Source organism: Heptranchias perlo, chromosome 3 (assembly GCF_035084215.1).
Source record: "Heptranchias perlo isolate sHepPer1 chromosome 3, sHepPer1.hap1, whole genome shotgun sequence".
Lineage (NCBI taxonomy): Eukaryota > Metazoa > Chordata > Chondrichthyes > Hexanchiformes > Hexanchidae > Heptranchias > Heptranchias perlo.
Genome location: NC_090327.1, coordinates 20257519 through 20271084, shown reverse-complemented (window position 1 = coordinate 20271084; position 13566 = coordinate 20257519). Strand labels below are relative to the sequence as shown.

General features: G+C 42.2%; 1 protein-coding gene across 7 annotated transcripts in view; it reads left to right on the top strand.

Moving 5' to 3' along the window:
• LOC137310916 (focal adhesion kinase 1) overlaps nt 1–13566 on the top strand; it is a 585674-nt gene that overhangs the window by 405882 nt on the left and 166226 nt on the right. For all 7 annotated transcript variants that reach the window (XM_067978464.1, XM_067978455.1, XM_067978457.1 and 4 more), the window contains one exon: nt 3004–3056. In XM_067978464.1, coding sequence (XP_067834565.1) covers nt 3004–3056 — 53 coding nt within the window. The remainder of the gene's footprint in view (nt 1–3003; nt 3057–13566) is intronic.

Here is a 13566-nt window from a genome sequence, read left to right as displayed (position 1 = left end):
TCTGCTTGGTCTGTGGTTGAGATGGATGTCAAAGATTTCAAAGTAGAACAGGAAATTCTCCCAGTGTGCTGACCAATATTCATGCTTTAACTAATGCCACCAAAAACGGATTAACTAGGCATTCATCTCATTGCTGCCTGTGGGGTCTTGTTGTGTACAAATGGCTGCTGTGTTCGTTTACTTAACAATCATTACATTTCAAAAGTAACGACAGTCATTACTTTTCAAAAGTAATTAATATAGAATCATACAGCACAGAAGGCCATTCAGCCCATTGTGCCTGTGCTGGCTCTTTGAAAGAGCTATCCATTTCGTCCCACTTCCCTGCTCTGTCCCCACAGCCTTGCAATTTTTTTCCTTTTCAAGTATTTACCCAATTCCCTTTTAAAAGTTATTATTGAATCTGCTTCCACCACTCTTTAAGTCAGTGCATTCTAGATCACAACAACTTGCTGCATTAAAAAGAAATCCCCTTATCCCCTTTTTCCCCCACCCCCTGGTTCTTTTGCCAATTATCTTAAATCTGTGTCCTCTGGTTACCCACCCTCTAGCCAGTGGAAACAGTTTAGATCTGAAGTTCTTTGAGATTTTTCTGAGAGATGTAGTGGGGAGCGATAAGAATGCAAGCCTTTTTTCTTTTTTGTTATTTCACTCTAGATGTTTGGTTTCTGTACGCAGCTGCTCTTTTTATGTTTCCGCAAAATTTCAAAATTGACGAGCACTGGCAGCATCGCAACTAATTTCAGGCAGTATAAGCCAACTTTTGTCCTATCATAACCCTGACCAATTTCTAGAAATGGTGGCACACAACACATTGTTGTACTAGTAATTCACTGAGGGCCACAGAATGGTACTGTAGTCACAATTAATTGCCAATGGGTTGCATTAAAAAGTGGCACTGGAAGAGTTGCCAGACCATTTTTATTTGGATAGTCATGTGTAAGTTTGCAGGATCCTAAAAAGAACAGGAAAGGTAACACAAATTGGTGACAATGTAAAAGAATGTGTTGAACTACTTAAAGTTATAGTCCAGCAATTTTATTTTAAATTCACAAGCTTTCGGAGGTTACCTCCTTCCTCAGGTGAACGATGTGGAAAGGAGGTAACCTCCGAAAGCTTGTGAGTTTAAAATAAAATTGCTGGACTATAACTTGGTGTTGTAAAATTGTTTACAATTGTCAACCCCAGTCCATCACCGGCATCTCCACATCTTGAACTACTTAGGCTGAAGCCTCTCAGCACCTGGTGACAGGGTGTCCAACACCTGATCATTCCTACTGAACAGACCAGAATGTGCCAGTGATTCCTTGGTGTACGAATGCATATTCCTAAGTAACTAGCGAGTACTTACCGGTGTTTGTAGGGGTGAGGGGGGTTATGGAAATAGAATGGAAGCAGCATGTTCCCTAAAAGTAGCTTGTCATTCCATTTTGTCGAGCACAGTTCAGGATTATCTTTGGAGGATTTCATCACCAGTAAACTTTTGTTGGCTTAAATGGAAGTTAACTCTAGAATATGTAACACTACAGTAGGTATTACTGAGTATACCACCATAAAGTAGGTACCTGTCTTTTTTTTTAAGAAACTCCTACTTAGGGGCGTGTGTTCTGAAATTTCCTCAATTTGCAGCAGTACTGAGCAAAGCAGTCATGATGGAGTAACATGGAGAATGGGGATCTCCTTGTAACGTATCCACTCAAAAGTATCTCATACAGTATTTACTTTCTGTAGAGATATGTTGTGAGTTTAATGTTTGTTTTCCTTACCTGCTCCTATCCTACATCACTCTAGCACGCCCATTCCACTTGGTGCTGCTGTAAAGCAAACGTATAAACAGGACCTTACTAAGATGGAGATGGTACTTGTCTACAGAGCTGCCATCTCCTTGAACAGTTTTCTATCTTTAATTTGGAAAGTCAAAAAATAATGATATGGTCATAAGGATAACACAATTTACCGCATGTTGCATAAGTTAAATTATCGGTCTTTTTGTAACTTTTTGTTCTTTTACAAGTTTATAAATGGTACTCTGTCTTAAAATCCATGTTGAAAAACGGCCTTCCCTGATTTAAAAGCAGGCCTATCAACTCACTGATTTGGAATTAGATTCCTTCATTTTGGTTTAAAAATGTCACCAATTTTGTGTGTCTCACTCTTAAGTTTAGATGGATTTACAGTTAGGCTCACTTTTTATAGTAAATCTCACTCCCAACATTACTTCAACTTGACAGTTCTATTTAAAAGAGCATACAGATCAGCAGCAACAACTTGCATTTATGTAGTGCCTTTAATGTAGGAAAACATCCCAAGATGCTTCATGGAGGCATGAGGATAAAACAGGTGATCAAAAGATTAGTTAAAGCAGTGGGTTTTAGGGGGGTCTTCAAGGAAGAAAGGGAGCTAGAAAGACACAGGGTTTCAGAGGTAATTTCAGAATGGGACCTGGCTGGCTCATTACGATGATTGTACTGGTCATGTCTCTGTTTTTTGTCTCCCCTCCCAATGTATACAGTTAATTTTGTTTATTCAACAAGAGAAATGTTGGAGACTGTGAATTATGCTTCCTAATTGGCTATCCATATTGCATGATAAACTTTTTGCCTTGTCACAGTGCAAGCTAATGATCTCCAATCAATAATTTTCTGTAGATTTGCCCCTTGCATTTAGAAGATACGTGATGGAGTCACAGTTTTGTATTCAGCTTGAAAGACTTGCCTGCAAATCAGAAATTCAGTTTACAACATACCTGACACACGTGTTCAGCTTTAGCTTAATTATGTTGAATTTCTGTGTTTGCTGTGATAGGCATGACACCTTCTATCTTGATCCACCCTCCAAAACTTTCAGATGGTAGCTCCTATTCATAGCAATCTCCCTGTGCTAGAAAGGGAATGGTATGACCCTGCTAATTATTGTAAGCAACCATTGGGTGGAAGGAATGAATTCATAGTAGACGTTGCAGAAAATGTATAACATTCATCATCTCACACATTCATTTTTCAGGTTGTCAAACAGCGAAAAGCAGGGATTGAGGACTCGGACCGTCTCAGTCTCAGGTAGGCCTTTCTGGGGTTAGGAAAATGTCGTTTTGTTTATTTTCTAAAACCTTCAATTTAGTGGGAAACTTAACCTGTGTAGAGGGAGAAATCGTATATTTTTCCTTCGAATGTTTCTGAATTGTTTCAGGTTGATCTTTTGCCTTTTTGTACTTGAAGATTTTTAGAGTAGGAGAACATCAGTTCCAGATCCTAATTGTTTTTCCTGTTTAAATAAAGTAGGTTCTTTATTCTGCTTTTTGGAATCCACACTTAAGTGGTCCAGTATTTTATGCATTAAAAAATTCTCAACTTAAAAATAACCAAACATACATTCACTATTAACGATAACTAAGTTCTTAAGGAGTATTTGCCCTAAAGTTTAATTTTGGTTGAAGTGTTTCATTTAAGTTATGGTTGCTCAAGAAAGTTATTTAGTATGTGAATTTATCCAACATTATGTTTACCACTTTTGATTGCCATTCCAGTGATGACAATATTACGGTAACTCTTTCATACATATAAAAGGTCCATTATGTTTACAATGGTCTTAAACATGAATAAAGGAATTCTTAATGCTTATTTTAATTTCCTGTGATGTCAACATCTAAGTGATAATCAACTTTATCTTAATCTCTTCATTTTCTTTGAAATTATCATATTTATGAAATGTGGAACCACTGAGAGAGAAATAGATTGAAAAACACTTCAAAAATGTTTGGCAATGAGAAAATCAAAACTTGTCCTACTGTGTGTAAAAATGAGTTAGATCTGATATAATAATACAAGGAGGATCTCATTGTACAATGTTACACTTTATATATAAATATAATATTTTAATAACAACAGTAACAATAATTGCTTATTTTTAAGCTGGTCAAGTTTCATGTTAGTACTCGTTTCACCAGCTGTTTTTGCCAATAAGGAAAATGGAAAGTACAACTCTTTAACTTTAACTTTATCTACTGTTGTGAAATTGTTGCAACATTTAATTCTGTTTCATTGATTTTGGGCTTAATAGAATTGTAGAATGAATACCCATGTAATTATGATGTGGCAAATGGCAGTGATCACAATTGAAGTATTTGCTGCTATACAGTGACAAAGTTGTCACAAAGGCTGGAGTCAATAAGCCACAGGCTATATTAGCTCTGTTAAATAGCCATGATGTGGATATGTTAAATAGCAATCAACATGAAAAAGTATTCTTTCTGAATGTCACAGGGTTCCATCCTACTTTCAGGTCGATCACAGATGAATGTTAAATGCCAGGCTACTGAGGACAAATAGAAGTTTATTGAAATTTCAGTCAAAGCACAGAGTGAGCTGTGTGTTGTGACCTCAGTGTTAAAATGATGATGAGGCCTAGTCTTGGATGTGAAAGAACTTCTTGTGTAGGAATCGCTTTCAGCCTCTGTCATAGGAGTTCCACAAGAGTAGGTACTCTGCTCCGCTGACTCTCAACTGCTTTAGCCCACGCTCTTGAGCCCGTGTCAAGCTAAGGCAAAATATCATTCCCAAATCGTAATAGTATTGGTCAGCTTATCAATGATGTACATCTCACAAATAGTTACTACAGTCTTAGAGCATTCAGTACTCAAAATAGCATCTTAAACTTTTTTGAACAATTTTCATTAAAGCTTTCCTCCACATTGCCTGGAAGGTTTTTGCCTTTACAGAGCCTCCATCAAATTTGAAGATCAGATGAGTGAGGTACAAGCTGTCAACAGTTGCAGCATTGGTACGACCAGTTGAATCAAGAGCAGATGTGATTAATACCCGGAACAAGCACTGTTTCGTTTTTCTTCTTTGAAATGTTTTTTTGAACAGATACTGTCTATTTGACCCATATGAGCACCAAGAAAACTCAACAATTGTTATCACTTAAATGTTGGGCAGTCATTAGCACTTCAACAGCCCTGTGGTATTATGAGCATCTGGCCACCACATTACTAATGTGGCTTTATATATCATAGAATCATATAGTACAGAAGGAGGCCATTTGGCGCATTGTGCCTGTGCTGGCACTTTGAAAGAGCTAACCAATTAGTGCCACTCTCTTGCTCTTTCCCCACAGCCCTGCAGATTTTTCCTTTTCAAGTATATATCCAATTCCCTTTAGAAAGTTACTATTGAATCTCCTTTCAGGCAATGCATTCCAGATCATAACAACTCGTTGTGTAAAAAAATTCTCCTCATCTTCCCCCCTGCTTCTTTTGCCAATTATCTTAAATCTGTGTCCTCTGTTTACCAACCCTCTTGCCAGTGAAAAGTTTCTCCCTATCGACTCTATCAAAACACCTCATAATATTAAACCTCCCCTTAACCTTCTCCACTCTAAGGAGAACAACCATAGTTTCTCTAGTCATGCCACATAACTGAAATCCCTCATCACTAGTACCATTCTATCTCCTCTGCACCCTCTCCAATGCCTTGACACCCTTCCTAAAGTGTGGTGCCCTTAATTGGACGCACTACTCCAGTTGCTGCCTAACCAGTGATTTCTAAAGGTTTAGCATAACTTCTTTGCTTTTGTACTCTGTGCCTCTATTTATAAAGCCTTATTGACTTGTCCTGCCACCTACAAAGAGGCATGTCCATTATATATTCAAAATGGTGAGTGGTTTAATATTCCAATGGCAGTGTACTTGGTGGTGGTGCTGTGAACATAATGTTATGCTACCTAACATTACATGACTGTTAATCAACTGAACTGAAGCCCTTTATGTAAATTCTAATGGCATTACTTGATATTTGCCACAGGATGGCACTGTAGTGATGCACTTCCTGGAGTAAAGCTGACATCTTGCTAAATGTAACTAACGGCAAGTCCGTTGTACTCACCTTGGGCTCCGCAGAAATCCATGTTTTAATGTGCCCCCGCTCCTGTTTGTGCCAGTTAGCAAGATTCCTCTCTGTTCACCGTCTTTCCCCTCGACATCTAATTCCCCCCTCACCAAATTCTCAAGTTTCCACTCTGCTCACAATCCACTCCGTTCGCTCTGTGCTTCAGCTCAAATCAGTTTGATTTGTTGACATAATATTTTGAAAGATATTTTAAAACTTACTTTCAGTTCCCCCAATAGGTATTCTAATCTGCCCTTAACCACCAGTATTGTTTTTTTTTTAAAATAATAGGTGCATTTACCATGAATATTCTTGGAACTCTGATTGTGATATTTGTGTGTCATTTTTGTGCTATGTGTCTTTGGATATCTTGATTAGTTCTTGCCAAAAAGTATAATAAATTGAGCAGTTCATCAATTTTAGAGAAACACTCTAGTGACAAAGGCAAGTACTGCATGGAAGGGGCAGGGGAGAGAAAAGAAGAAGTGACTTTATGTACATCAGCGATTGGTGCTCTGCAGAAACAGGGAGCCTTCACAAATTAAAACTATTCAGTTAACCTTTTTAGACAGGAATTTTGGCATGAGGAATAAGGAGGCTGCATACTTCTACAAATATGAGTCTAAATGGGGTAGAGGAGCAAAGTGATCGAGGGGTACACATTCACAAATCATTAAAAGTAGCGACGCAAGTTAACAAGGCCATAAAAAATGCAAACAAAACACGGGTTAATTTCTAGAGGAATAGACTTGAAAAGCGTGCAAGTGGTTGATTCTTAATTGCCCTCTGAAATGGCCTAGCAAGCCACTCAGTTGTAAAATCTCGCAACGAAAAGTCATAACAAGAATAAAACCGGACGGACCACCTGACATCGGACCACTAGGCACCAGACACGACAACAGCAAACCAAGCCCAGTCGACCCTGCAAAGTCCTCCTCGCTAACATCTGGGGACTTGTGCCAAAATTGGGAGAGCTGTCCCACAGACTAGTCAAGCAACAGCCTGACATAGCCATACTCACAGAATCATACCTTTCAGCCAACGTCCCAGACTCTTCCATCACCATCCCTGGGTATGTCCTGTCCCACCGGCAGGACAGACCCACCAGAGGTGGCGGTACAGTGATATACAGTCAGGAGGGAGTGGCCCTGGAAGTCCTCAACATTGACTCTGGACCCCATGAAATCTCATGGCATCAGGACAAACATGGGCAAGGAAACCTCCTGCTGATTACCACCTACCATCCTCCATCAGCTGATGAATCAGTCTTCCTCCATGTTGAGCACCACTTGAAGGAAGCACTGAGGGTAGCAAGGGCACAAAATGTACTCTGGGTGGGGGACTTCAATGCCCATCACCAAGAGTGGCTAGGTAGCACCACTACTGACCGAGCTGGCCGAGTCCTGAAGGACATAGCTGCCAGACTGGGCCTGCAGCAGGTGGTGACTGAACCAATACGAGGGAAAAACTTACTTGACCTCGTCCTCACCAATCTACCTGTCACAAATGCATCTGTCCATGACAGTATTGGTAGGAGTGACCACCACACAGTCCTCGTGGAGACGAAGTCCCGTCTTCGCACTGAGGACACCATCCAACGTGTTGTGTGGCACTACCACCAGGAAGGGGAGGTGGGGTGGCTATGTTAATAAAGGAAGGAATCACTGTAATACAGAGAAATGATATTGGGACAAAGCATCAAGATAATGAAACAGTTTGGGTGGAGATAAGGAATAATAAGGGAAAAAAAACATTAGTGGGCGTAGTATATAGGCCTCCTAATAGTTGCAACTCTGCTGGAAGAAGTATTAATCAGGAAATAGTCGGGGCATGTAATAAGGGAACAGCCATAATTATGGGGGATTTTAATTATCATATTAACTGGACAAATCAAATTGGACAGAGCAGCCTTGAGGACGAGTTCATTGAGTGCATCAGGGATGGATTTCTTGAGCAGTATGTAACTGATCCTACAAGGGGGCAGGCAACCTTGGACCTGGTCCTGTGTAATGAGTCAGGATTAATTAATAATGTCCTAGTTAAGGATCCCCTTGGAACGAGCGACCACAACATGGTTGAATTCCATATCCAATTAGAGGGTGAGAAGGTTGATTCTCAAACAAGCGTACTGAGCTTGAATAAAGGAGACTATGATGGTATGAGAGCGGAATTGATTAAAGTGGACTGGGAAAATAGATTAAAGGGTAAGACGGTACATGAGCAGTGGTGTTCATTTAGGGAGTTATTTTACAACTTTCAAAATAAATATATTCCACTGAGGAAAAAAGGGTGTAAAAGAAATGACAGCCATCCGTGGCTAAGTAAAGAAATCAAGGATAGTATCCGACTAAAAACAAGGACATATAAGGTAGCCAAACTTAGTGGGAGGATAGAAGATTGGGAATTCTTCAAAAGACAGCAAAAAGTAACTAAAGGATTGATTAAGAAAGGGAAGTTAGATTATGAAAAGAAATTAGCAAAAAATATAAAAACAGATAGCAAGAGTTTCTATAGTTATATAAAAAGAAAAAGGGTGGCTAAGGCAAACATAGGTCCCTTAGAGGATGAGACCGGGAAATTAATGGTGGGAAACATGGAGATGGCAAAAATGCTGAACAAATATTTTGTTTCAGTCTTTACAGTAGAGGACACTAAGAATATCCCAACACTGGACAAACAGGGGACTCTCGGGGGGGAGGAGCTAAATACGATTAAAATCACTCAGGAGATGGTACTCAGTAAAATAATGGGACTCAAGGTGGATAAATCCCCTGGACCTGATGGCTTCCATCCTAGGGTCTTGAGGGAAGTGGCAGTAGGGATTGTGGATGCTTTGGTGATAGTTTTCCAAAATTCCCTGGACTCAGGAGAAGTCCCGGCAGATTGGAAAACTGCTAATGTAACACCGTTATTTAAAAAGGGTAGTAGGCAGAAGGCTGGAAATTATAGGCCAGTTAGCTTAACATCTGTGGTGGGTAAAATTTTGGAGTCTATTATTAAGGAGACAGTAACGGAACATTTAGATAAGCATAATTTAATAGGACAAAGTCAGCATGGCTTTATGAAGGGGAAGTCATGTCTGACAAATTTGCTTGAGTTCTTCGAGGATATAACGTATAGGGTGGATAAAGGGGAACCAGTGGACGTAGTGTATTTAGACTTCCAGAAGGCATTCGACAAGGTGCCACATAAAAGATTATTACTTAAGATAAAAAATCACGGGATTGGGGGTAATATTCTGGCATGGGTGGAGGATTGGTTATCGAACAGGAAGCAGAGAGTTGGGATAAATGGTTCATTTTCGGACTGGCAACCAGTAACCAGTGGAGGAGGGGACCGAGTGCAACATATCAAAATTTGCAGATGATACAAAGATGGGAGGGAAAGTAGAGAGTGAGGAGGACATAAAAAACCTGCAAGGGGATATAGACAGGCTGGGTGAGTGGGCGGAGATTTGGCAGATGCAATATAATATTGGAAAATGTGAGGTTATGCACTTTGGCAGGAAAAATCAGAGAGCAAGTTATTTTCTTAATGGTGAGAGACTGGAAAGTACTGCAGTACAAAGGGATCTGGGGGTCCTAGTGCAAGAAAATCAAAAAGTTGGTATGCAGGTGCAGCAGGTGATCAAGAAAGCCAACGGAATGTTGGCTTTTATTGCTAGGGGGATAGAATATAAAAACAAGGAGGTATTGCTGCAGTTATATAAGGTATTGGTGAGACCGCACCTGGAATACTGCATACAGTTTTGGTCTCCATACTTAAGAAAAGACATACTTGCTCTCGAGGCAGTACAAAGAAGGTTCACTCGGTTAATCCCGGGGATGAGGGGGCGGACATATGAGGAGAGGTTGAGTAGATTGGGACTCCACTCATTGGAGTTCAGAAGAATGAGAGGCGATCTTATTGAAACATATAAGATTGTGAAGGGTCTTGATCGGGTGGATGCAGTAAGGATGTTCCCAAAGATGGGTGAAACTAGAACTAGGGGGCATAATCTTAGAATAAGAGGCTGCTCTTTCAAAACTGAGATGAGGAGAAACTTCTTCACTCAGAGGGTGGTAGGTCTGTGGAATTTGCTGCCCCAGGAAGCTGTGGAAGCTACATCATTAGATAAATTTAAAACAGAAATAGACAGTTTCCTAGAAGTAAAGGGAATTAGGGGTTATGGGGAGCGGGCAGGAAATTGGACATGAAGCTGAGTTCGGATCGGTCAATGCCCTGTGGGTGGCGGAGAGGGCCCAGGGGCTGTGTGGCCGGGTCCTGCTCCGACTTCTTGTGTTCTTTAGATTTGTGGTTGGGATCAGATCAGCCATGATCTTATTGAATGGCGGAGCAGGCTCGAGGGGCCGATTGGCCTACTCCTGCTCCAATTTCTATGTTCTTATGTTCTTAAATGGGATAGATTCAGAACAGATCTAGCAGCTCAAAACTGGGCATCCATGAGGCACTGTGGGCCATCAGCAGCAGAATTGTATTCCAACACAATCTGTAACCTCATGGCCCGGCATATTCCTCACTCTACCATTACCAACAAGCCAGGGGATCAACCCTGGTTCAATGAGGACTGTAGAAGAGCATGCCAGGAGCAGCACCAGGCGTACCTGAAAATGAGGTGCCAACTTGGTGAAGCTACAACTCAGGACTACATGCATGCTAAACAGCGGAAGCAGCATGCTATAGACAGAGCTAAGCGATTCCACAACCAACGTATCAGATCAAAGCTCTGCAGTCCTGCCACATCCAGTCGTGAATGGTGCTGGACAATTAAACAACTAACGGGAGGAGGAGGCTCTGTAAACATCCCCATTCTCAATGATGGCGGAGTCCAGCACATGAGTGCAAAAGAGAAGGCTGAAGCATTTGCAACCATCTTCAGCCAGGAGTGCCGAGTGGATGATCCATCTCGGCCTCCTCCCGATATCCCCACCATCAAAGAAGCCAGTCTTCAGCCAATTCGATTCACTCCACGTGATGTCAAGAAACGGCTGAGTGCACTGGATACAGCAAAGGCTATGGGCCCGACAACATCCTGGCTGTGGTGCTGAAGACTTGTGCTCCAGAACTAGCTGCGCCTCTAGCCAAGCTGTTCCAGTACAGCTACAACACTGGCATCTACCGGACAATGTGGAAAATTGCCCAGGTATGTCCTGTCCACAAAAAGCAGGACAAATCCAATCCGGCCAATTACCGCCCCATCAGTCTACTCTCAATCATCAGCAAAGTGATGGAAGGTGTCGTCGACAGTGCTATCAAGCGGCACTTACTCACCAATAACCTGCTCGCCGATGCTCAGTTTGGGTTCCGCCAGGACCATTCGGCTCTAGACCTCATTACAGCCTTGGTCCAAACATGGACAAAAGAGCTGAATTCCAGAGGTGAGGTGAGAGTGACTGCCCTTGACATCAAGGCAGCATTTGACCGAGTGTGGCACCAAGGAGCCCTAGTAAAATTGAAGTCAATGGGAATCAGGGGGAAAACTCTCCAGTGGCTGGAGTCATACCTTGCACAAAGGAAGATGGTAGTGGTTGTTGGAGGCCAATCATCTCAGCGCCAAGACATTGCTGCAGGAGTTCCTCAAGGCAGTGTCCTAGGCCCAACCATCTTCAGCTGCTTCATCAATGACCTTCCCTCCATCATAAGGTCAGAAATGGGGATGTTCGCTGATGATTGCACAGTGTTCAGTTCCATTTGCAACCCCTCAAATAATGAAGCCGTCCGAGCCCGCATGCAGCAAGACCCGGACAACATCCAGGCTTGGGCTCATAAGTGGCAAGTAACATTTGCACCAGATAAGTGCCAGGCAATGACCATCTCCAACAAGAGAGAGTCTAACCACCTCCCCTTGACATTCAACGGCATTTCCATCACCGAATCCCCCACCATCAACATCCTGGGGGTCACCATTGACCAGAAACTTAACTGGACCAACCATATAAATACTGTGGCTACGTGAGCAGGTCAGAGGCTGGGTATTCTGCGGCGAGTGACTCACCTCATGACTCCCCAAAGCCTTTCCATCATCTACAAGGCACAAGTCAGGAATGTGATGGAATACTCTCCACTTGCTTGGATGAGTGCTGCTCCAACAACACTCATGAAGCTCAACACCATCCAAGATAAAGCAGCCCGCTTGATTGGCACCCCATCCACCACCCTCAACATTCACTCCCTTCACCACCGGTGCACAGTGGCTGCAGTGTGTACCATCCACAGGATGCACTGCAACAACTTGCCAAGGCTTCTTCGACAGCACCTCCCAAACCCGCGACCTCTACCACCTAGAAGGACGAGCGCAGCGGGCACATGGGAACAGCACCACCTGCACGTTCCCCTCCAAGTCACACACCATCCCGACTTGGAAATATATTGCCGTTCCTTCATCGTCGCTGGGTCATAATCCTGGAACTCCCTTCCTAACAGCACTGTGGGAGAACCGTCACCACACGGATTGCAGCAGTTCAAGAAGGCGGCTCACCACCACCTTCTCAAGGGCAATTAGGGATGGGCAATAAATGCCGGCCTCGCCAGCGACGCCCACATCCCATGAACGAATAAATTTTTAAAAAGTTATGTTAAAAGTTGTATAGACCCTTGGTTAGACCACACTTGGAGTACTGTGCACAGTTCTGGTCTCCATATTACAAAATGGATATAGAGGCACTGGAGAAAGTGCAAAAAAGGTTTCCATGGATGATACCAGAACTGAGAGGTTATAACTATCAGGAAAGACTGAACAGGTTGGGGCTCTTTTCTCCAGCAAAGAGAAGGCTGAGAGGTGACCTAACAGAGGTCTTTAAAATTATGAAGGGGTTTGATAGGGTAGACATAGAGAAGATGTTTGCACTCGTGTGGGACTTCATATCAAGGGGGCATAAATATGAGATAGTAACTAATAAATCCAATAAAGAATTCAGGAGAAACTTCTTTACCCAGAGAGTGGTTATAATGTGAAACTTGCTACCACTTGGAGTAGTTGAGGTAAATAGCATAGATGCATTTAAGGGGAAGCTAGATACGTACATGAGGGAGAAAGGAATAGAAGAATATGCGGATAGGGTTAGATGTAGGGTGAGAGGACACTGGTGTAGAGCATAAACACTGGCACAGACCAGTTGGGCTGAATGGCCTGTTTCTGTGCTGCAAATTCTATGTAATAAGTGATTAAATATATTACCCAGTGAGGCAGGAAGGTCTATACTGACCTCAGTCAGTGTGACAGGAGGGGATGCTACAATTGGTCTCAATACTCCTGGGTTAAGAAAGGAAAATAGTCAGTATTCACAATTGTGGTTTCAATCCACTCAATGTTTCTGGAGAATCCACACATGCAGATATTTAGTGAGGATAGGACCTGGCTGTGCTTGCTGCCTCCTTCCCCAGTGGTTAAATTACCTGACAACACTCACTATCAGGCCTCACACACGTAGAATGGCCACTCAAGTGAGTTACTGGATTGCTGGCACATCCATGTTATTGTACCCCAGCATGAATCTGCGTTTTTCAGGATTGGAGAAGAAAATTGGATGATTTGTTTTACTCTGTTCAGTAAATTCTGAGTGATGGTTCTGCAGTCATTCTAAAAGACTCTGGGTCTGAAAAATCTAGAGCTGTTGCTCTGCCACTGGGAAATGCAGCAGGTTAGGACTTCCACATACCAGTGCACGTAGAAGCATGTGCAAAA